The sequence below is a fragment of the Phragmites australis genome, chromosome 7 (genome assembly GCF_958298935.1).
Source record: "Phragmites australis chromosome 7, lpPhrAust1.1, whole genome shotgun sequence".
NCBI classification, from domain to species: domain Eukaryota; kingdom Viridiplantae; phylum Streptophyta; class Magnoliopsida; order Poales; family Poaceae; genus Phragmites; species Phragmites australis.
The window spans coordinates 665,105-690,179 of record NC_084927.1 but is presented as its reverse complement, the minus strand read 5'-3'; the positions used below and the strand labels follow the sequence as shown (position 1 = coordinate 690,179).

Sequence of the window (25,075 nt, the reverse complement as noted above, 5' to 3'; positions counted from 1 at the left end):
ATGTTTACATAGTGATAGTAAGGTGAAATGTTTGAACTAAATCTCAAATCTTACATTTCCCTTTATCTCAATCGAAAATCTAACCATTCACCTAAATAGGGAAAGTAGTCATTGCATTGTTGCAGTGAGCAATTGTAGCATGTCCTCTCTGCCTTCGCCACCGCAGCAGGCAAGAACGCAAGGCGGATAATCAGAGAAACGGCGGTAAATAAATGCCTATCAAATATTGCCCTAGAAAGAAACTGCCTTTCGAATGTCCAGAAAGCCCAGGAAACCATTCAAAACTGTCAATGTCCTGCTTCCTTACACCATCACCCCCACATGAACACACCAAGCACTGACATTCAAAGGTGGCTGAGAACTTGCTCCTGGTATCAGTGAGCTGAAAGCTCTGACGGTCGACGAGGCTGGCAAGCTAGAAGCCAACCAAGGTCGTCACCGACGACAAGCCGGTTGGAGCAGAGGAACAGAATTGACTTGTAGAGGCAGACATTTTATTCATCTTTGATGTAAATATTTGTCTTGTCAATATTGGAGAAAAGGGAGGATGACCAAAATGTAACTAACCTGATTTGATTCTCCACATTGCATTGGCAGCTAGTGTTGATGATCCATACACAAATTCAGTTGTCAGGAATGATCTTATCTTAGTGTACATCATCATGTTTGTTCCTTCTGATGGACGAGATGAACAGCAAGCAAGCTTGCGATTAGACAAATCAAAGTAGTTACATTATTATTAATTTACACCTTAACAGGTGATCATGATACAAGTTACAATTCAAGCATAGTTAACTGCACAGAGCAGATCGAATGACAAGTGGTTGGCACGACAGAATGGAACAACAACATGGTGAACAACCTGGCCAAAATAAACTGCACGACGGACTTAGGTCTCCTTCTGCTTTGGTTCTGGGACGGCCTTCCTGAACCAGGGGATCCACACCGAGGTCCTCTTCTGGTACAGCTTGTATGCCTCAGCCCGATGCTCCTGCTTCAGCATACGCCGCTCGACGAGCACCGTGACATAGCCAAGGCAGAGGCTGTTGACGAGCGGCCCGAGAAACATCCACCACTGACCCAGGTTCCAGGCGAAGAGGTACAGTCCCCACCACCAGAGCTGCTCGCCGAAGTAGTTAGGGTGGCGCGAGTACCTCCACAGGCCCTCCTCGAGGGTCGGCACAGTAGGCTCGCCCAGCTGCTTCAGTTTCTCGTTCATGGTCACGAACTTGTGCAGCTGGGTGTCGGCAAAGTGAGCGATGACGATTCCGGCGATGCAGGCGGTTGCTGCCAAGAGGTCCCAGATGCCCCACGGCTGGTTGCTGGAGTGGATGGCGTACATCGGCAGGCATATGCCGATCAGGAATACCTGCCGGCCAAGAAGCATGTGGATCAGAACGATCCAACGTGAGATTATGTTTCGCGATGTCTGATTGTCATTTCTTCAAACACATTGCAACAAAATTTAAGAATGGACACACCTGCTGCGAGATATAGACTGCGAAGAATGACATCCACCACCAGGTCCTGCCGTACTGGCCGCGCATCTCGTTGAACCTCCAGTCCTCCCTCTTGCCGAACTCCCAGCCCTCCCGCCGGAGGTAGTTGTGCGTGAGCCTGGCGCTCCACACCCAGGTGAGCGCCACCGCCACCGCGGACCTCGCTGTGTCCATCACGGACGCCGGGTGTCCCCGGTAGTAGTGCAGCAGCATCACCGGGATGACGGTCCAGTAAAGGTCAATGAGCTGCAACAGTAAAGGTCAACTGAGTCGGCATTTCGTCGAGCACATCGCAGGCAAGGGAAACGAAATGAAGGAAGGGGACAGGACAATGAAGTGGGGAGTGTGCTTCGCTTACCCAGTGGTTGGAGAGGAGGAGGCCGACGAGCCAGAAGAGGACGTCGACGTTGAGGAAGAAGAGGATGTTGGCGAGGAGGAGCGGGTGCGCGGCGCACCACGAGGAGAGCGGGCTGTCGTCGCCGTCGCCCCCTGGGCGGACGAAGGAGAGGTAGAAGAGGATGGAGGGGAGCGGGACGAGGAAGGCGACGACCAGGTGCTTGAGGTTGCTGCAGGCCATGGTGATTGGTCGTGAGCTGCTCTTGCTCTGCGCCTCTACTTCGGAGTGGAGTGAGTGGAATGGGGAGTGTGCGATGGATTTTATAGTGCTTTGCTTCCAAGCACTCCTAGTTCTCTGAATGATTGGCTACGAGTTAAATGTTTCTGCTACATAACTTTAGGTGATGCATTTCGTATTAGGATAATCTTCCATCTTATTTGGTGAATTTGCTATGTGTATTTTCATTTTTTTCTGAACCATGTTAGAACTAGAGTCGAGACTAGGGTCGTGTCATTTTTGACCGCTCATAGCACGATATTTTGTCACCGTCCAAAGCACAATACGGCACGAAATATTTTAGGTTGGATTGGTACGGTATGAACATAAAGGTTGTGTCATATCTAAGATCTTGGCAAGATAGGTATGCCGGTATGGTGAAAAAGGGTACGACACAATTTGTATAATCATTTTTTCGTGTTTATCCTTTAATTTCTCTGATACAAAACATGAGACACTAAGGTCCTGTTTATTCGGTGAGAGATGATAAAAGATAAATATGTAAGTATTATCAGGTCACATGAAACAGAATTGTGCCTAGGCTGGCACAATATACCGAAGACTATGTTTAGGTCTGTTTAGAGTTAACTCGTCCTGACACGGCATGACATAATAGAATGTGACACGAGACACAACGGGACTGGACCATATCGTCACGACATGGCCTTAAGTCTCAGCTCTAGTTGGAACGAGGAATATTTGTTTGATCACCTTCCTGTTCATGTTTGCTCCCTCCGTCGTGCGACAATGCATGAGGCATGTCACATCCTCATGAAATTTGCTAGAAACTTGAAATGTTGCTAGAATCTCAGCTCGAAAGTTTGAAATAATTAAGAAGAAAGCTTCAAAACTCCCTCCTCAAACCGAAAGCTCTTTTCTATACCTGTGGGACTAGGTTCTTCACAGTAGGAAATCTTGAATTTCACCACAACTCCCATTCGAAAATTTGTGAATTTTTTATAAACAAGAATTAGTTGAAAGGCGAATTTATATAACAAGGCAACAGTTGAATTCTTAATGTTGAGAGTTAAAATTCGCCTGCTCCAAAGTATAGGATATCGAATCAAAAGTTGTTTCTTATTCTTCAGATTTGTGCTAGATTTTTCACAGCAGAAAAGAAAAGAGCTGGCTGGAAGGCCATAATGCAATGTGGGTGTGATGATGGGTTTAGCAGTCCTAATCAGGAGGACCACACTGACTGCCGTCTGCCGGACAGATAAAGCTAGTTAGCTGATTTAGAAGACAGAAAGTATATCTGCAATTGCTATTGTAGCAGTAGCAGCTGCAGCTGCATATACAGTGAGTGCGCATCCTGTGCAGTGGTAGCTGCTGCGGTCCCTGTATTTGCGTGTTATTTCAGACTCCAATTAAATTTGTTTATCTTGCACCAGATGCTCCGGCCAGCTCGAAATGCACCGCAGTGTCGCCATGTCAAAAGAAAAAGAAAAAATAAACTCTTTAGGTTTTTTCTCCCCTCAAGGATCCCGTTGGCTATCATCATTAAGATCAGAAATGAAAGATCTGAGATCCAAATTCAAAAGATTCCACTACTTGTCCACTCCCTCCAGCCACACCTAAGTGCTGTTTTGCCATCAAAGAGCAACTTTGACCACTAATTTTTGTTTTACCATATTTATAAAACATAGCAAAATTATAATGTTACATAATTACCTTTCGGAACAAGTACTTGTATCGGGGCCAAGACAGTGTTGTGAACCAGAGAAACGCCGGTTGGGCTGAAAAATCTATTATATTATTATTTGAGCAGAAAAAAGAGTCACCACATTCGTTCTTAACATCACAAAATTACTATATTAATTGGAAAAAAAATCTTAGATCACTCATTATTATAAACATCTATCGATCTAGATTAAACCAAAGAACACATATCAAGTACGATTAATAAATAGCTAAATTCGGAAACCAAAAAATCTATATCAAATACGATTAATAAATACCTAAATTAAAATTAAAAAAATATGGAAAATTAACAGTTTAACTTCCATACGGTTTAGGAAGCAATAATGAGTCCAAATAAAATAAAATTAACAATAAGGATCCATATACAATATAGTCTTATTAAAAATCAAATACCTAAATAAAGAGTCCATATAAAATATAATTAATCAATAGCTAAAAATCATAATAAAAATTAAAAAATCAAAATTCTTAGTAAGATAATAGATTAAGAAGCATTGTGTAGCTCAAGATCGTTACATCAAGCAGACAGCAGGCAAAGCATAGCACGCACGCAAGGCAAGGCAAGGCTAACATATTCTGATTTTAATTGGACTACCTATACCTGACGTATGATTTTGACAATTGATCAAAACATATACGAATCAAACCAATATGTGTATACGATTCGAGTATAAGTTTGGAGCATAAATAAATTTTTTTTTCCACTAACATAATTTTTACTTTTTTCTTCTAATTTTATGCATTTTTGTAACAAACATCATTTTTTTAGTAAATGGATAACATTTTGGCTTTTTGCATCTGAGACGTGTAACACCCTGGTTTTTATAATTTACAACTCTTTTTAAAATTTTCAACATTAGTAGGTAGTTTCACCAGTAGAATAGATTTAAAACCTATTTTCATAAATAATCAATTAAAATAGGTTATTATTTTGTATGCATTGCATGCTGAGTTTTGTTAAGGGCTAGGTAAATGCATTAGAGTTCTTTTTTTTTCTTTCTCTTTGGTGTTTTGAGTGTTAAAGATCTTAATAGTTGGAATTCAAAATCTTTGAATTCATCATCTATTCAATCCTTGATCATACCTGATTCTTCTCTAGTTCAATTCAAATCTTATCTAAATCCTTGTTTAAAACTAATCTCTCATCTTTCTCAAATTCTACCTAAATCCAAATTCAAATTCGTTATCTACTCCTATTCTTGTTCAACCTCATTTTTTATTTCTCTTAAATTCACTCCAAGCTCAATTCAAATTCAAACCCTATTCAAATTTCTCTGAAAAAACATATTTTCTAAAACACTAGATATGCCTAAGGTACCATTAGACCCAATACTACCCAAGCTCAAGCCCTTGGTCGGCACACAAATCATCTAGAAGGCCCAACACAAAGGATCCACGAAATCTGTAAATTTTCGTAGAGTCCTGGACAACCTCATCTTCTCATGAAGTTTCGGAGTTCAAAACGATCTCAAATGAAAATCTTGACAATAGCAAAGTTGTAGGTCTCGTTGAGAGCTTCAATTTGAACCTATGAAAGTCCCTTTCTGGATAATAGCGCTAGGAGTTATAGCCCCCGAAATCAGTGCTAAAAGCTAGCAGATAAAGCATGATAAAAAGCATCATGAAGCATTTATTCTATAACTACATCGTTATCCATGCTTTGCGAAGATATTCGTTACCAAGTATTATTCCATAATCGAGTCTCGCTACCATCTTGTACATGAAAAGAACCCTATTTAAGAAATTCTTTTTTAATCTTCATAAGGCCATATCAGAAATGTGAATCATCTGGTTTGCTCTATACTTATGTGAGCGCTTTAGAATCTAGATACTTGTTTCTGAGCAGTTGTTGTCAAACTCTATCCTCATTAATGAGCTTGAAAAGTTATTTGCTGAGGAGACATATATTCTTGATCGATAGGTTAGTAATACCTAATTCACCTTGGTCATTTGGTTGGTAAAGAATATCCAATCGTATTAATCTGTATTTGTTTCTTGTGATTATCACCTTGCTAAAAGAATCTAGACCGTAAATAATCCAGTATCTTTAGGACACCATAAGAAATTTCAAAAAATGACATCATAAACACGTGAAAGTTGCTTGAGATAGAATTTAGAGGACTAATCTACCCTCAATTAATATCATCTTCCCTTTCTAACTACTCAACTTATGCTCAAATCTTTCCTCAACCCTCTTCCATTCGCTATTTTGTAGAGATTAATTTTTAATCAAATATTATTATGATAAATATTATAGCAAGACTAGTCATATTATTAACGTTGAATCGTCATACTTAGTTTATCATATGCATGGATAGGTACGTGGGCTTGGAGGGAATAGATGTGTGTGAACAGTAAATGTGAACCAGACCATGGCACCATCGATCGGCCCCTAGTCGTCCACCGTCGCGGCCTCGAGGCTCATGGCGGATGCCCGTCGTGCGGCCCATCCCCAGGTGGATGCGTCGCGACTGCACGTCGCTCGGGCCCCTCGCCAGCAGGGGGACAGGATGCAGGTCGCTTCCATGGTCGACAGTGAGGGCCAGCGGCGGGTGACGAGGCGTCGTGCCTGGCGCAGGATGGAGCGAGCTGCCTCGCGGTGGTCAATGCCCGGTTCCGGCGGACCTGGTGCGGAGATGTTTCAATATCTTCTCGCCGGACCACGTTGCCGTGGATTGCAGAAACTAATGCAACCCGCTGCCTCTGCTGCAAACGTGAGGGCCACCACGTTCATTCTTGCAAACGGCTGCGCTCCCCGGTCGGCCATCTCCCTCCTCCGCCCCCAACCTCCGTCCCGGCAAGCCCCTCGCTCTGTGCCGGTTGAGACGCCGAGGATCATCACACGCATAAGGGTCGACGATGCTTGGTCGCCGCTACCTCCCGGTCGTGGCGGCGCCGCTGGTGCCGTCGGTGTTCGAGCCGGCCCTCCAAGCTCGGCTTGTGGGGCGTGCTACCTACCACAGCGGGGCATCCCATGGGTACTCAGCGGCCCAACGCGATGCTCCTCAGCGGCCGTTTCCTCACCGGAAATTAAATTCAAACCAAAAGCGCCAAGCGAGAAAAAGGTAAAGGGAAAAGACGAAACTTTGCTAAGAAAAGGTTTTTCTATTTGTTTCTGTGCTTTTGTATCGTGCTAATAAAGATCTTATGCTTGTTCAGATGTTTATTTGTGAGATGTTACATAAACCTCAAGCCGTACGATTCTTATTGCAGGCGGTTGCGTATGTAACTGCCTGCAATACAGTAAAGAACCGTCTGTAAAACAGGAAACAAGAACCATCTGCAATATATATGTCCATTTGCCGATGATTCCCTCTGGATCTTTCTAGAATATAAAGAGTTGGGAAGCCGAGAAGATGCGTGCACATCTTTTTGCGCTATATATTCGCATGCGACGTAGGCAGCCCATTACTCTCTCGACCATTCACTTCACTCTCTTCTTCTCTTCTTCCCACTTTCAACTGCGGAGGAAGAAACAACATCCACCAGAGCCAACAGCATGAAACGGAACTGCACCACCACATCCTCCTTCTCCCCGATGTCCACCATTGCCTTATCCCTTACCGCCGATCCCACCTCGTCCCTGAGCCAGCTTCCTCCTCCACCGAGCATCTCCGCTGCGCAAACCAGTGGAGATCTGAGATCAAAATTCAAAAGATTCCACTACTTGTATACTCTCTCCAAGTACAAATAAGTACTGTTTTAGGCATCGATATGGCCATCAAAAGAGTAACTTTGATCGCTAATTCTGTTTTTACCATTTTTATAAAACATATATAGCAAAATCATAATAACAAAATTACTTTTCGTGACAAACATACTTGTATCTTTTTCAAATGCTAAATCTCGATGTATAACAGAAGATGTTGATGGCTAAAATTTAAAAACTTTGATTGTACGTTATACAAAACATATTTCTTTTACCCGATATGGAGTAACATGTAGTTAGTACGTAATTAATATTTTGAGTTCTAGCTCTAAAGATTCATGTAAGAAATCGTTGGCGCGTCGTCTGTGAAATCACATATCAGAGATGGCTAATCACTAGAAACAGTCTATAGCGACACCCATATGTATCACCTCACACTGAAGTAACTGTCTGGCAAACCATATGGCAGATGGTTTCTAGGACAAACCGTCTATTTTTTAGGACATATCTCAGACAATGCACAACAATAACTATCAGATATGTGTGTGGAAGCTTAAAAAAATGTCGTCAGCCTCCCACCACAAACACCGCCATGTCAGGTTGGGGCCGCCATGGACGAGGAGGTAGGGCTAAGTCCACAACTGTCGAATCACAGTCGTTGTTTTCGACATCGCATGTTCACTGCCAAATCCTACATGAATCACACACGGTCAACACGAAGGTCGTTGTCACAGTCATCAGCATGTAAGCCGAGAAAACAAGAAAAGACAAAAGGGCACCAGAGCCGATCTGCACATCGTCGTTGATTTGTGCACTGCTACAATTTGGCCGTCACACCATCCTTCCTCCTCCTCAGCACACCGTCGCACCGGCTGACATGCCCTTCTTCCTCCTTGGTTCACCGCTGCATCGGCCGTTTCTTTCCCGTACCATCTTTCGCCCCTGCATGAACAATGATTGCCTTGAAGCCGTGATGCCACCTCCTCTTACACTAGATTGATCTAGACACATCAGATCCATACTGCTGCATCTGTCGTCGACATCATGCATGTCATCGCCGCCTTCCCCGGCTCCTATCAAGGATTAGCAGGAAGGAACCATCAACGACGAGAAGGTAGGGTGGAGAAGGTTGTGCGGTGAGGTGGAGGCCAGACGGCGAGATGAAAATTAGGAGGGAATTGAATTGAAAATTTGGAGGGGGTGGAGATGAAAATTAGGAGGGAAAGTTGGGATGTTTATAAGGTTCTGGTAACAGCAAACATTTCTTCATTAAAACCGACTGTCATATCTTCGTCCTGGCCATGAAATCCTAACCCTAAAGGACGTATCACAGTCGGTTTGTAATGAGAACCGACTGTGATATATAACATCACAATCATTTTTCTCTTAAGAACCAACTGCCATATCTTCGATACTCTTTTTTTTTTTACAATCTTTTGAACCTACATTGATCTCATGAATTGTGCTATCCATAATTTCATATGCATATATTTCATAGCTAATAATTTAGATATATACTTTACATCTTGCATATTGGTTTATATGACGACCAACCAAAAGACAAAATACGGGTGGCTCCCATGAAGCCAAAATGAAGCTGGGCTAGTGTCGTTGCACTGCCTACATTGCCTATCTACTGCATGCACGACCTTCATGGTACTACGTACTAGCTATAGTAGTACTATATATTGTAGCTTCCTCCTCTTTGAGGCCGTAGTGTCCTCGTCATCGTTATAATCGATCAGCATCAGCTAGGACCAATGCGACCTATCGAGCTCCACCTAATAATCCTCGTCGCCATCATACTCGGTGCCATTGGAGTCCTCATCAGCATCATCATTTTCCTCGTCCTTATCATCATTGTCGCCCTCCTCCTCGGGTTCCTCCTCTTTCTTCTCCTCGAGCTCCTCATCATCGTAGCCCTTGTCACCATCCCCCTTCTCCTCAGGCTCCTCATCATCATCTCTGTCATAGCCATACTCATTGGTGACATCGTCGTCGCCCTGATCCACCTCTTCCTCATCCTCTGGGCTTGGTGTCAGACGCCAATGACTCGTCACCATACTCGAGCACAAAAAAGAGTCGCCGCCTAATTGGTGTCAACCTTTTCATCACGGCCGGACAGAAAGCATGGGCGATGACAACCTGAGAGGCACTAATGGCGGCAACGTCGGTGGTGGCAAAGGGACAAGCGAGTAGGGCGATGACGATGAGGAGGAGGCCATGGCGTGGATTTGAGAGCGAAGTGAGAGAGAGTGAGGAGGAAGCCCTAACCGTCTAGCCTCTGCACACGCGAATATATATCGCAAATCGTCATCCTCTTGGCTTCCTAACTCTTCGTATTCCAGTCAGTTCAACAAGAAAACTGACTCCTGTCATTACCATAATGCACCCGACTCGCCTAAAAAAAGCGTCTAGAAACATATTGTAGTCAGTTTGTATATATTGAAAATATATTTGCGGTGGTGTTATATATCGCAGACAGTTATGAAGATCAACCGTCTTATGTTTCTGCGATGTGCATGCATTCAGGGCTGTTTTTGTCCCCGTGCTCCCCAAAGTTATCCACAGACAGTTCCCTGTAAGAATTGTCTGCCTTATCTAATTGGCAGTCGGGAGGGTTTGTGTATTTCTCCTAAACGTCATATATACGCACAAAACAGATCCTACTCAATTTCTCATGCATTGAAAATACATCACTGAGAGAAACTAATTAATCGACTAGTCGATGATGCATATGATTGCTAGCTATTAACGGCGTCGGTGGGATCCCAGTAGCCGAATTGGATCATGATGGTCTGATCACCATCTTTGAGATTCTCTTACTTTTTTCCGCATAATTATTAATTGTTCATGATTGGTTTTAGCATAAATTAAGGAGGTGAAAGAATGAACTAATGGTACAATCGATGATCGATGAATCCATGTTGGACCACGCCGGAAGAGATTAACTTGTTTCTCTTTTCTTTAGAAAAACCTTTATGCCTTAAATTTTGCTATGAGAGCGTCTGTGATGATTACACAGACGTACCACCTATTGTAGCCGTGCCAACAGATATATCGACAATTCCTCTCTTGTTTTTCTCACCAGGCATAAAGCTCGAGTGAATGCACAACAAGAGAAAACTTCATGCGGGCATAAATACATTCTTGTAATTAAGCTAGAATTTTATTCATGTGTGCATCAGGCAACTTACAAGTCCACTGGTACAAAGTCGACCAAAGCAACATAGTAAATAATACATCGACCAAACCAAGCAATTATAAACCAAAGTCTTGCAAACAAATCAGGATATATCTCATGCATGGATATATATATGTCCATCGATCACGAGTGGATCACCTGAACTCTTTCGAACATTTTCGGGCCGAGTTGATTGTTGAACATTTTGCGTGCATGCTCTCCTTCCATGATAATATTAGTTGTCTTGGCCATCGACGTCGTCGTCGTAGTCGCGTATCTCGTCGACGTGCTCCACGACGACGACGTGGACGCCGGGGTCGTTGACAGTGCAGCTGCCGGCGACGAGCACGGAGTTGTTGACGGCCTGGTAGTTGCTGTTGGTGTAGGCGCTCACCACGCTCTCCTCCTCCTGGTCATCCTCATTCTCGTCCGCGTCCGCGTTGCCGACGACGACGATGTCCTCCATGTCGCCCGTGGCCTCCATGGTGGCGCCGCTGTTCTCCCCCGCCAGCGTGATGATGGTGGTGGCCCCGGCGGCCTCGCCGCCGGTGAGAGCGGTGGCGAGGTGGTCGTTGAGCTTGGCTACGCCGGTGTTCACCTCTGAGGCGACCACGTTGTTGGAAGCCATTGATTATATGCTGTGGTGGCTGGTTGGCTAGATCGAGTGCGTAAATCGATCGATAGTTCGAGTGCAATGGCGATGGGTGACGGATTGATGGATCCAGTTGATATATATACACATCAACGGCCATGGCCATGGTGGCCGAGTAAGCGTACGTGCTTGCGTGAGTGAGGAGGGAAACTTGCATTGAGAGCAAGTGATTCGATTCCAACCTTGAGCCTTTGGGCAAAGCATGTATGCTTCTTAGCTTGCTCCCGGGGGTTTCTTCAGATTCAGACACATCCAGGTGTGTGCATCCATGCATGTACAGTATGTTACTGACAAAGTAGAAACTTGTGGGCCTGGAAATTAACCAAAATAATCGTGTGGCCCTACCTTTTATTATTAAGTCCCAAAGGAAAGAATATGCTGGCGTGTGTGTATATGTACGCCACTTTGTTGAGGCCAGCGTATATTTATGCATCGAGCAGGTCGTAAAGGAAATCAGCACTGGTCAAAAATGGTTTTTGCTGAAAAGAAGTAGCCAAAGAAGCTATATATTAGACAGAGACTAGATATTTCCTAGGATCGAAGATCCTAAAACTATAATCAACATTTTATGGTACAAGTATATATAAATCATCTTGAACTAGATTTCTTTTGATGTTTTAATTTTTAATTAGGATTAGATGGTCGCCACTTGACAACGATGCAATGGCCATACATATGCTATGTCTTTTTAACATATGTTATACACTTGACAGCGTATAAACTTGTATTGAGCTAGTGATCACCTAAAAGTGAGACAATTGATAGCGAGAATAATACGCAATGTATTGATTGATGCATCAATGTGTTGCATATATAGGCCGGAGGTCAGGGCCTTTCCATATCTATCCAGGCGGTTTATAGAAATAGATGCCGAGGAGATATGGAAAGGCAAGAGACCTTGCGTAATACGCTAAACCGAGTAGAATATGCCAAGTCTAAATATAGTAATATAACACTCCCTCGCAGTCGGAGTGGTAGTGGAACGAACGTTCAGACTAGAACAAAACTCGGTGAAGACAGAGGTAGGCAAACCCTTGGTGAAGATGTCAGCATACTGTGAAGTCGTCGGGACATGAAGGACATGCACAGCTGTAACAGCAACCTTGTCACGGACAAAGTGAAGATCAATCTCGATTTGCTTAGTGTGTTGGTGCTACACTAAGTTCGTCAAGAGATAAACTACACTCACATTATCACAGTAGACAATAGTAGCACGATGAGGTGGACAGTGAAGCTCCCCCAAAAGTTGGCGTAACCAACTAGTCTCGACTACGGTATTAGCAACGGCCCGGTACTCGGCCTTGGCACTGGAGTGAGAAACAATAGGCTCATGCTTGGAGGACCAAAAGATGAGATTATCACTAAGGAAGACACCGTATCCGGAAGTAGAGCGATGGGTGTTGGGATAGCCAGCCCATTCAGCATCTAAATAAGCAATAAGATCTGTTGTGGATGTCTGGTGAGGTTGAAGACCGTAATCAAGGGTGCCGTGAAGATATCGAAGAATATGCTTCACATGAGCATAATGAGGCTCACTGGGATCATGCATATAAAGGCAAACCTGCTGGACGGCATATGCAATATCTGGACGAGTAAATATCAAATATTGTAGTGCTCCGACAATACCATGGTAGAGAGTTGCATTAGCCACAGGAGGATCAGCAGAAGATAATTTAGCAAAAGTGCCTACGGGTGTAGTGCAAGGCTTGTAGTCAGACATACCAGTGCGCTCCAAAATGTCAAGAGCATATTGTCGCTTCGACAAGAATAGACCACTAGACTACCGTGTAACGGATATCCCCAAAAAGTTATGAAGACTGCCAAGATCCTTCATAGAGAACTCCAGCTGAAGAGCACCAATAACCTACCGCAGGAGAACATCTGAGGAGGTTGTGAGCACAATGTCATCATCGACATAAAGGAGCAAGTAGACGGTATCATGACCACGCCTATAAACAAAGAGAGATGTATCTGATCGAGCACCAACAAACCCGATAGAGAGAATGTAAGAAGCAAACCGATTGTACCAGGCATGTTGCGCTTGCTTCAAACCATATAGAGATATGTTGAGACGACATACATAATCAAGCCAAGAAGGATCAACAAATCTAGTCAGCTGCACACCATAGACGGTCTCTGACAAAGTAACGTGTAGAAAAGCATTATTCACATCCTGATGAATAGGCCGATCCTAAGAGAGAGCAATTGTAAGCACCGTGGGGATGGTAGCCGACTTAACAACTGGACTGAATGTCTCGTCATAATCAATGCCAGGCCACTGAGTCAAGCCACGAAGGACCCAACGTGCCTTGTACCAATCAAAAGATCCATCCGCAAGGCACTTGTGTCGAAAGGCCCACTTGTCGGTCACAATATTAGCTCCGAATGGACAGGGAACAAGATCCCAAGTATTATTTGCATGCAGGGCCTTGTATTCCTCAGTCATTGTTGCACACCAATTGGAATCGACAAGAGCACCACGATATGTCTTTGGCAATGAAGAGAGCGAGGATGCATGGAGATTCATGTGAGTAATTGGCTGACAGAAACCTACCTTGCCGCGTGTGACCATGGTGTGATCATTAGTCACAGGCATGATAGGGACCACCGTAGGTGGAAGCGGAGGGGCAGCCGTAGAATGTGGTGCACGGACCACAGGAGACGTAGCCGGGGGTGTGGCCACGGGTGACACAATAGCTAGTGGCACGGCCACAGGAGATGTAGCAGCCTAGGACGCGGCCACGATTGACTCGAGCGCATCCACAGCAACTGGGGATGCTGGCACACGTGCTGCCTCGGGCCACAAACATCGAGGGTGGAGTGACCACCTGAGAGGCCCTGCTAGCAACAACCTCTGGCACGAGGCCAAGAGGGGCAGTGGGACATGGCAGAGGCCCAACCACGGGTTCTTCGGACCTAGGCGAACACACCAAGGGAGCGGTGCCAACACTGCTAATAACAACCCGCGATAAAGCATCAGCAGGGGTAGCAAGGTTGGCACGACGTGAGGCGGCGACAGAAGTACCTGCAAAAAATGGGGGCCAATAGGAAGAGGCACACAATCGAACTCAGAAAGAAAATCAAAGTAGGATAAAGGATGGGGAGGAGAAACCTCGGCAAAAGGAAAAGAAGACTCATCAAACGTCACATGGCGAGAGATGATAATCCAGTTAGAAATGATATCCTTTGTGATCTGAAGGATAACCGAGAAAAACACAAAGGGTAGAACAAGGAGAAAGCTTATTTGTGCCAGTAGCAGAAAAGGTTTGGGTAGCACTTGCAACCAAAAACGCGAAGATGTGAGTAAGATGGATGAACACCATAAAGGGCAAAAAATGGTGTCGCGAAGTCTAGTGTTTTAGTGGGATGATGATTAAGAAGATAAGTTGCCGCATGAAGTGCTTCGACCCAAAAGGAAGGAGGGAGACACGCTTGGAACATGAGAGAGCGCATAATGTTGTTCGTGGAAAGAATTATGCGCTCAGCTTTACCATTCTGTTGTGAGGTGTAGGGGCATGTTAGGCGAAGGGTGACAGCATGTTGGAGAAAGAACGTGCGTGCGAAGGAGTTATCAAACTCTCGACCGTTATTGCACTGAATACCCTTAATGGTGCAACTGAACTGAGTTGAGACAAAGGAGAAAAAATTTGTGAGTGTGGGAGAAGTGTTGGACTTAAGACGAAGAGGAAACGTCCAAAGAAAATGCGAGAAGTCATCAAGAATAACAAGATAATATTTGTAACCAGAAACACTAACGACAGGAGAGGTCCAACGGTCACACTGTATTAAGTTGAAATTCTTAGATGCTCAAGATTTTGAGGACTCAACAGGTAAGCAAACATGCCGGTCGAGTTGACAGGCGTGACATAGAGACTTAGAGGAGACTTTATTACATGGAATAGCCGCAGTGCTAGTAAGTCTAGCGAAAGCCTCATGACTATATGACCAAGACGATGATGCCAAACAACTGGAGAGGTGACACCAGCAGTGATGGCATGAGGAAGAGGCACTGATGCCGAAGACTAGAAAGGGTACAACGAGCTGGAACTATTGCACCTGGCGATCACGTTCTTGGTTTTGAGATCCTTCACAGAAAGACCATTAGGGTCAAACTCCACATAACAATGATTGTCAATAGTGAATTGATGAACAAAAATTAAATTCTTGATAATATGTGGAGATGCAAGAACATTACGAAGGTGGAAAGAACAATGAGCGGTAGGCAACGACACGGAAACAGTGGAGGTAACGGGTAGCAAAGACCCATTGCCTACAATGATATTCGAGGGGGGTGGAATACGAAGGAGGATAGGACATGCTAAGATTACCGGAGTTTGAAGTCATGTGCAAAGAGGCTCCTAAATCAAAGTACCAATCAGTCATCAGTGGAGGTGTGAGCATCATCATCTGGAAGGCGATGGCGAGCACTTGCTGATCCCAGTTGGCGACGACTGGTCCTTGCGGCCACATACCATAAGGTGACACACCAGGAAGCACGACGAGATGCTAGAAGAGCCCAAGCACTAGCCCTAGAGCACTCACCTGTGTCACGGGCCCAGGCATGCTGGTAAAGGCGGAGAGACCAGCTACCGGGGTAGGCGGAGAAGGGTCACATATAATTGGTGCAGCAGGACGAGGTGCATCAGGGCGTGGAGGTTGTGAACCAGGCCATATCTGTATTAGCCCAGTCCACAGGTTGTAGAAGGACAGCTAGCTAGGAGGCACGCTAGAAGAAGCACCACTACTGTTGCCCCTGTTGTTGCAATTACAATGACGATTACGCCCACGCGACGAGCCAGTGGCACTGCCCCCATTTGGGCCACCACCACTGCTAGCACCACCCCCACCAGCGGGAGGACCATTGTTGCTGCCTGTCGAAGAAGGAGGGCGGGTGGACGCTGGGGCAGTGGCGACGAGGACGTGGGAAGAGGCGCCAAGCTTCGATTGCATAGTAATCTCCTCGAGCAAGAGATCAGAGCGCACTTTGATGAAGGAGGGAAATGGCTTAGTCCGCTTGAGAAGCGCCACCATGTGTGTGTACTTGTCGTTGAGCCCACGGAGGACGAACAAGACAAGTGTCTAGTCAAGGATGGATTCACCAAGGTCGCTGAGGGCATCGACCATGGCCTTCATCTTGCGACAATAGTCGGAGATCGAAAGATCGCCTTGTACAAAATTCTGCATCAAGGATAAGAGCGTGAGTTTCCTTGTTGCCAAGGAATTGTTGCTCGAGGCCGAGCCAGGCGAGGCGGGCAGACGGCGTGGGCACCATGATGATCTCTAGAGCTCTTGGGTGATGGTGGCATAGATCCAAGAGAGGACGGTGCAATCCATGAGCGCCCAATCAACATCGTCGGAGAGGATGTGGTCGGCAAGTGCATACTTGTTGAGAGTGTTAAGGAACAGACTGCGCCATCTGTTGTAGTTCGAGGAAGCGAGATCAAGGGCGATAGGCACAAGGGTGCAAAAGTTGACGACGGCAATAGCTTGGGCGTGGAGAGCGGTTGTGGTGGCGTGGGCAGCATTATCGCACGGGATGGTAGTAGTCTAGGCATCGTGCTACAACTAAAGCCGACAAGCCTCCTTAGGAGCTTCTGCTTAGCACTCCGCATCAGTGAGACAGGCGTGTCAGTCTTCTTCCTCCTTGGCCAAGCGCATGGCCTCAGCCTGTCGTGCCTCGGTGGACAAATGGTTGTCGCCAGCCATCGAGGTGGAGAACGACGAATCGTAGGTGGTAGCCATGATGGGCGACCATCAACGGTGCTAGGGTAGCCGCAACGATTGAGCAACTAGGGCGGCTAGGGTTTTGCCGTGGTAAGCGGCTAGGGTTGCGGAAGTGAAGGTGCCGGATCGAGCCCTCTTGATACCATGATAGCGATAATAATACGCAATGGATTGATTGATGCAACAATATGTTACATATATAGGCCGGAGGCCAGGGCCTTTCCATATCTATCCAGGCGGTTTATATAAATAGATGCCGAGGAGATATGGAAAGGTAAGAGACTTGCGTAATACGCTAAACCGAGTAGAATATACCAAGTCTAAGCATAGTAATCTAACAACAATTAGGTTTTATGACATGGGAATGCATAAATTTATCTTTCACGTTCTCGTTCAAAATTGTTTCTAGATCAATTCTCTCATGATAAGAGTGTAAGGTCAAATATCTCACTCAATTAAATCGTCTTTATGGATGAGTTCCAATGCTTATTTTAGTACGTAAAACATTTTAAAAAGTGTTGAACTTATCATCCCGTGGAATGTTCACTTGACCATGGTGATATATTATTGAATGTTTGTTGATATCTTTTTTTGGCTGAAGTTTATACGAGATAGAGTTCGAGCATTAACTATGTCAGGCTATTTTCTTCTTTAGAATGATTTCACGTTTCAAGTGGGTGGTAGTTCGAGTGACTGACATATGCAGAAGCCAGTGGTAGAGCTAGAAAATTAGCAGTGGGTGTGCGCAAAGTTTACCGGTCGAATGAACCACACACATTCAGTTCATCACTCACAAAGTAAAATAGAAATCAAGCATACAAGTTCAATAGTAGTGCTGAATGTCTTTGTTCCTCTTCATATTTCAACACTAGTTTTTAAATCTGAACTCTATATTCACAAATCGACAAGACGACAACAAAACTTCAATTCCTAATCGGTTTCAAATTAAAATCGAAAGCACAATGAAACAATTTGTGAAAATTTCAGAGTTAAATCACCTCATTGGATCCGCTTAGGCGACTCGGCCACGGCGTCGTTTCACTGGCCGCCGAGTGCTACGCCGACGCCATTATGCTCGTGGGTCGCCGCTTGCCAGCACCGGGTATGGACGTTAGGGTCGTTTCTGAGTGAATCAGTGCAGTACAGTGCAGTGCAGTGTGCAGGCACCATCGATGCCGCGAGATTGCTACCGAGTTGGACTCCTGTTGAACTGGTGATGGATGATGTTTCTGATTGAGAGCGTGCAGTGAGGCCTCCACTTGAGTCGTGGCCCTCAGGACTTTGCAAAGGAGCTTGTGAGAATTGGCCCAACGTAAAAATGCATAACTGCTCCCTACTGACGTTTTTAAATTTCTGGTGTGCCCGGGCACCCCAGCTGCTTCCGCCACTGGCAGAAGCTTGCAAGGCCTGCAAGCAGTAGCAAGTATCAGCAATAGTAGCTTAGAAGCGCTCAGATCTTTTGTTGGCAGGGGGCAATAAGCAAGAACTTAGTAGGAAGAGCAGATGATTTGGGCGCTATTAGCTAGATACAGTAGATGATGGCGAAGAGGACGAGAAAGACAGAAGTAGATCGCGAGTAGTCACGCCAAACATTTCCCACGACATCCATTTTCCTAGCATTGGATTTTTTGGGTTGGCGGCTGGAGTCTGTTGAGGGAGATGCTGAATTTCTCTGGATTCACGTGGGGCCAAGAGTTGGTATGGAGCAGGAACGTGAGACATATGGAAGAAGAAGGAGGTGAGGATTTTTTGGTCGATGGCCGGAGAGGACGCTGGATTTCTCTCTCAGACCCACGCAGGACGGGAGTTGGTATGGAGCGAGAACGTGAGAGAAGCGTGGAAGGAGGTGACGACGATTTTTTAGGCTAATGACGATGCTAGATTTCTCTGAACTCATGTATATATATATTACCAATCATATATAATATATATTATACACACACATATGTATTTTTTATTACTAAATGACATAAATAATAGGTACAGTAGCATGAACAATGACTACAGTAAATGGTGGGACCCACCTTCCAGCGGCGTGCTGCATGAGCTACAGTGCCATGAGAAGCCAACGATCCCTGGCCCTTTAGGATACATAGAATATTCTTGATCTCATATGCCGTGATGTCACATCTCAATGGCTTATGATGTCGTCTTTTCATTAACTGTGATGTCAGATATGGTTTATGATGCTGATTTTTCCTGTATATATATAGGAGTAAAAAGATTTAGAGGTATAAATATTTATATACTTATATATTTAAGAGATCTTGAATCCTTTTTTCTCTAGACCATCAATACAGAGAGTTAATTCTTTCGATGCTTGTCCTTTTGTTTTGCTCTTCGTTCAAGTTTCAAGTTTTTATACTTAAAGACATATAGAATAGTCTTGAATAGAGTATATGGTTCATATTACATCCGTATAGTCATGTTATCTTGGAACTTTCTTTCTCGTTTTGTCTCTCTAAAATCTATATTTTTGTTTGTGCAATTTTGAAAGACGTTGGGTGAACAAGAAGTACCTATTTCGTAAAAAAATTGTAAAGTGTCTATTCAACTCTCTCTAATCTCGTTTTCGATCTTACAAACTGTGATATTAGATTTGGTTTATGATGCTGACTTTCCCTGTATATATATAGAAGTAAAGAGATCTAGCGAATGCTTGTATCACTTGACCTCGCTGTATATAGTTCAGCGGAAGTTAAGGCTCGCCGTGACCGATTCCTCTTCTTCAATGTAACGATTGACGGTCCTATGCATTATCAGTACGTACCCAAAAATGTGAAAGGCATTTGCTTGTTTTTCTTTGGATTTCTAATTGGATTTACATATATGTCCCAAGCACGCAACAGAGAATGGTGATACCATAATGTTACAGTATTGATTGTATATATTCTTATGCATAGTATATGGAACACAGGAAAGTTCCCGAGTTAAACGGGAAAACTTCGTAGCACACTTCTTCTACGTATGCTGCAAATAGAAGAGCTGAGAAAAGAAAAAGATTTGCATGTTCTTCACCATAAAAATAAAAATACTTCCAGACCTGGCCTGCTGTACCATTTATACAGTAAAATATGGTCCCAACCTCCCAGGTAAACTACAACTGCTAGATAACTAGAAACTGCAAATGTTCTATGCTCGAGGGTTCTCAACATCGCCGGCAGCTGAAGACTGGCCGGAAGGTTGATGAGATGCCACCGGAGCCCTGCGACCACGACGGGTGTCAGTCGGGGGCACCACCCGCCTCGCCCTCCACAGCCGTATCTCAACGATGATGGAGTTCCCGGTCATCCCCATGCCAAACCCAGCGAAGGTGGCCAGGATGATGGATATCACGGCCTGCAAATGGAGCTGCAGGAATTTTTGCCAAGATCGATCACTGGTTCAGAACACGTCCGAGCTTGATAAAATTCTCACAAGTTCAGGTGAGTGACTGAGCTTGGTGTGTTTTGTGCTTACATATCTGTAGAACAGATGGGTGAAGAACACGACGAAGAAGAACTGAACTGCGGCGAAAATCCAGACATATCTTCTTGCCACTGCATGCAAAGTTGCACATGAAGCAGGGAAGCCGTTACAATCAAACCAAGCATGCATCTAGTTACAGGTATGCGAGGAACAGATGGGACAATGGCTCACTGTCATACCCATGCTTGTTGTGGTCAATGATGAGAAGAGGGCCAGTATACATGAGAAGGGCAACGATATCGCCAGAGCAGCAATGCCGTTATGAGCGACCTGACACATATATACCGAAGAGAAATTTTAGCAATCCATATATGTAGTAATTGATTGTACCTGACTGTGCTTCAGTGGCAAGAACGAGATCGAGAGGGAGGTACCAGTAATTCTTCCAGGAAGCAGAAGTAGGCGAGAATGCTTATGATTACAAGGATAGGTGTCCCGTGCCAGATTCTGAGTAACAGGAGGAAGGATCATATATACGTCAAGGGTAAGTTTGCGAATAGAAGACACTACCCATGTATGACCAGAAACATGTCACACATCTCGTTGCAAATTTCAGGTCTATTTTTTGGCACACGTCGAAAATTATTTTAACCACCACGTATGATGGTGATCTGCTCAAAGTAGGTAGTCAAGGGTAGCACAAGTGCGAATGCCCGGGCGGTAAAGCTCGGTGGGGAGCAACCGCGGGTCGGGGGATGGAGCCCTGGCTCTTGCACCATTTCGTAGGCACGCACGGAGCGTGGGGGCTTGACTCCACGGTGGAGTCGAGCCCTAGGAGGCTCCGTCCCCCATTCCGTACTCAGCCCCGAATCTTCAATGAAGACGGTGCAGATGGGGTTTCGTACTGTTAAAAGAAATGGTAGCACAAGTGTGCTATTATTCATTAACTACTACGACATTAGCTTAGGTGTTCTTCTGTACCCAAAAGATGACAAAATGAGCGGCAATTGTCAACAGCAATTCATTACCTGTACCGCTGGTACCTCGACCTGATGCCAACATGATTCGCCTCACCCTGCGTGCTCTGAACACGTAGCAGGGTGACGGGGAGGTTCTGGACCTCCTGCTTGCACACCTCACAGTTCCTGTTTCCCTTGATGCTGAACCACTTCACGGCACAGTCCTTGTGAGCTAGAGCAAGCTCACCCTTGCATGAGCACTCCAGTTTCAGAGTGTCAGTGCCTTCAGACAGCTCAACCAAGCAGATCCGGCACACTGCCTCTTCCTCCGGTATGTCCTCGCCATGGTCTTCGCCGATGCCTGAATGAAGGAGCTAGATGATACACTGATTAGCACCCTACAAACTCTGATAGTAATTCAGTAATGGCGGGATATGTACAGACTCATCGATAGATGCTGGACATTACCCACCTGACTCAGTAGGGACTATATCAGGGACGACATTGCTTGCGGCTTGGACTCTCGGTGTCGAAGGAACAATGCGGTACTTGCCGCCCAGTGAGTCCATCCTCTTGAAGCTCTTTGCATTGAATCTCTTCATGTTCATGGGGAGGGACTGCGAGCGGCATATGTGAACTGCTTTCTCCTGCCACCAGTGCAGGTCAGGTAAGATATAATTAGTGAGTAATGAAGATGAGATGATCTCTTCATCACAAACTTACAAGAGTGAAGTGAAATTCTTACAGTGGTTGAAGATTTATCGACTTCATGTGACAGTGGTGCATCGACCCCTGAAACATGGTCCAACGGGAGCGACGACGTCCTTGCCATCCTAGAGTTGAACAACTTGGAGAAAGATGCCTCGTACCCTTTAACTGATGACTTGAAGCTCCCTACCGGCAAGAGGCTCTTGACTGTCTTCCTCAACATAAACGACGGCGAGCGTTGGGGCTTTGGGGGAGCACTACTTCTGCTGGAGGAAGAACCGGGTGTGTATGTGATGGGGATGCTTTTGGTGTTAGAACCAGGAGGAATTGGGATGATGTCTGCTTCTGTTGGTGTCGGTGTCAGGAGATGATCAGCCACTCTTCCTGCCGGTATGTCAATCGAAATAGTTGTTGCAGTAGTCTCCTACAAGAGAGCAAGAAGATTCAGACAAGTCTTCTTCAGTCTTTGTTAAAAGATTCAAAATCAGTTATCGAAATAAGTAAATAATCTGCCAGACTGCCAGTATGTTTTACTCATACTGCCAGACTCCATGCTATAGCAAAAAAGCAAATAATCTGGAAACCATCATACCGAGTATGTTTTACTCATACTGCCAGACTGCATGCTATACCAAAAATCTTACGTAATATAACGAACTGATTGTTATCCACTTAGACACCATCAGACCAAGGGGGCGAATTGAACCAAGAACTATCTCAGACTAGATGCTAATGTTGCAAGTTGCAGGGCAGTTTGCTGCTTTTGTGCCTGAAATCGAAATTCTTTCCACAAACGATGCGATGCAGTTGCAGAAGGCATCAGACATGCGAAAGGAGAGTACCAGTTGGCAGTTGGAGAACAAGGTAAACAACAATCATCGTATCATTCTTAAGTTGAGAGGGGTTCGTCTCTTCTCTGCTGCCACAGCCATATGATGAGACTACTGGATGACAGGAGTGGAGACGAACGCAGGCAAGGTCAGAATTGAGAGCACCTCTTTTCTTTTTCATAGACAAGAAGCAAGAACCCAGGTGCACGGCAATCTCCGGTATATTTCAAGCAGTACACATGACATGAAACAAGCACATGCTCCGACCCCTCCCCAGATATTAATATATATGCAGAGGGAGTGCAAGATGAGATTAATCAACAAGACAGACAGAAGAAATTATCACCTGCTCCCTGTGCTCCATGGCAGGCAGTCAGGCTCTTGGATGAAATTGTTCTTGTTCGTCTTCTTGGTTGGGTCCTGGAAGGAAGGCGATGGTATGTAATGATGGATCCTAGCTAGCTAGCTATTGGAACAAGTGGAAGTAGAAGGAGAAGAGGACTGAAGAGCGCTAGTGTGCGATGTGATAAATAGGGGAGGCGAGAAGAGAGGTGAGGTGGTGGTGGAGGCGACAGGGTCAGGTGGTGGAGGCCATCATCATATCAATCAAAAGGGAAAGGCAACCGCAACCAGGGCGTCCTTCTGTATACTCCAATTTTTCACATTAACATGTTTCTCAGAATCTACTCCAATTTTTACCACTCTTTGTTGTATTGTACTTGTAAAAAACGAAAGAATTTGCAATGAGACGGCTCCTTAGCTAAGGATAGACTCAGATATCAGCATAATCTCTCTCTATTTTTCACCTGCGCATGATAGAAAATGAAACTATGAAATATTTAAACGTTTATTCAGGAGCGAAGGGTTGCATGGTGGCTGTAAATGCCGCGCTTTTTTGTCGATCACTGCGCGTTAGTAAACGCTACGGTCAACTTCCCTTTTCCTTGCTAAAATAAAAAGAAGGATTGATGGATGGCAACAACACAAGGAAAAGAACGCGTCCTCTACTGTTACAAATTAGCTTCTTTAGGTACAGATACCATGCATGTTGAAAGATATCTCTTGTTATCTTCCACGAAAGAACGTTTTATCTTTCACTGTTTCTTCCATACTATTGGTGATATGTCCTAAGCAATTATAGACATGATTATATCATGTTTATATTTATATATTTTTAAATAATATGTTATTTGGTTTCTTGACAATTATCATTTACATTAATTGGTAAGTACGTGACTTATTTGTGAAGCTATTTGTTTTATTGTGATGTTATTCTAAATGATCTCTAGTCTTATATCATTACGTGAGACAACAATAATTCATATATTAGCACATGTATTGATTGATGATCATATTTCACAGATCATAGATATAGAAATATCAAATCAATAATATAGACACATGTTAGAGAACATGATCTTTGATAGATCCACCTTGAGATACTGCTAGGATTGTTATATGATATGTTATCAGTTATAATTTTAAATGGTGTATCTATAGGATTCTTAGACTTGATATTGTTATTGATTCATAAAAGATGTAATGGTATACTTAGGGGATGTCAAACACTAATCCGTAACTGAATAGTTATAAAAGTAACTTTTAGGTTTGCTATGAAACATGCCGTGAGATATAAGCGATCAAGATAGAATTTGCATCTCATATATAATGAGAAATATCTTCGGGGCCCTCAATGTAGTTGGATTATAAAATGCATGGCTATGTCAATGTGATTAAAGAGTTAATCATGAAGTTCAGTAATTCGCTACAAGATTGAGTAAAAGGTCAAGCTATCACAAAGATGGCACGGGTCTCGCCTTAAGCTGAGGCTAAATGATTGGTACATGTGTATATTAAGGTTCAGTCAATATGATCTTTATGCATATTCGGGAGTCAATAAGCTCTGCTAGGTACCGCTGTTGATTTTCATTCGCGTAGCTATTTATATATGAACCTAACAGGTTACATATTTAATGAGTTGGAATATAACATACGAATTTGATCTGTAAGAGGATTTAAAATGGATTGTGATTCATGAGAGACTAAAGTACTAATGGGATTTCAACGTGAGAGCTTATCGTAGGATGTATATAAGGGAAGGCATGAGAAGAGGTGCACATTGAGCCACTCTAAAACTAAAATTTTATT

At 44.3% G+C, this 25,075-nt stretch overlaps 3 protein-coding genes across 4 annotated transcripts; all 3 read right to left on the bottom strand.

Moving 5' to 3' along the window:
* Nucleotides 1–690: 690 nt before the first annotated feature.
* On the bottom strand, nucleotides 691–2,180 carry LOC133923386 (uncharacterized protein C594.04c). The gene is made up of 3 exons (XM_062368698.1): nucleotides 1,858–2,180; nucleotides 1,482–1,745; nucleotides 691–1,369 (listed from the first exon to the last, which is right to left on the bottom strand). Exons 1-3 carry the CDS (start codon nucleotides 2,074–2,076, stop codon nucleotides 890–892), a joined length of 963 nt encoding a protein of 320 aa, XP_062224682.1. The 5' UTR covers nucleotides 2,077–2,180; the 3' UTR covers nucleotides 691–889.
* Nucleotides 2,181–10,609: 8,429 nt separating this feature from the next.
* LOC133923385 (uncharacterized) lies at nucleotides 10,610–11,347 on the bottom strand. Its single transcript, XM_062368697.1, has one exon. It carries the CDS (start codon nucleotides 11,272–11,274, stop codon nucleotides 10,882–10,884), a length of 393 nt encoding a protein of 130 aa, XP_062224681.1. The 5' UTR covers nucleotides 11,275–11,347; the 3' UTR covers nucleotides 10,610–10,881.
* An 8,534-nt stretch (nucleotides 11,348–19,881) lies between these two features.
* Nucleotides 19,882–23,495, bottom strand: LOC133923813 (uncharacterized). Of its 2 annotated transcripts, none has more exons than XM_062369083.1 (8): nucleotides 23,274–23,495; nucleotides 22,135–22,518; nucleotides 21,862–22,036; nucleotides 21,459–21,750; nucleotides 20,865–20,937; nucleotides 20,670–20,760; nucleotides 20,482–20,561; nucleotides 19,882–20,373 (listed from the first exon to the last, which is right to left on the bottom strand). In XM_062369083.1, exons 1-8 carry the CDS (start codon nucleotides 23,289–23,291, stop codon nucleotides 20,155–20,157), a joined length of 1,332 nt encoding a protein of 443 aa, XP_062225067.1. In that variant the 5' UTR covers nucleotides 23,292–23,495; the 3' UTR covers nucleotides 19,882–20,154. The 2 variants fall into 2 exon arrangements, with proteins under 2 accessions (XP_062225067.1, XP_062225066.1); XM_062369082.1 differs by having other exon boundaries at nucleotides 22,135–22,521; nucleotides 23,274–23,489.
* Nucleotides 23,496–25,075: the final 1,580 nt, after the last annotated feature.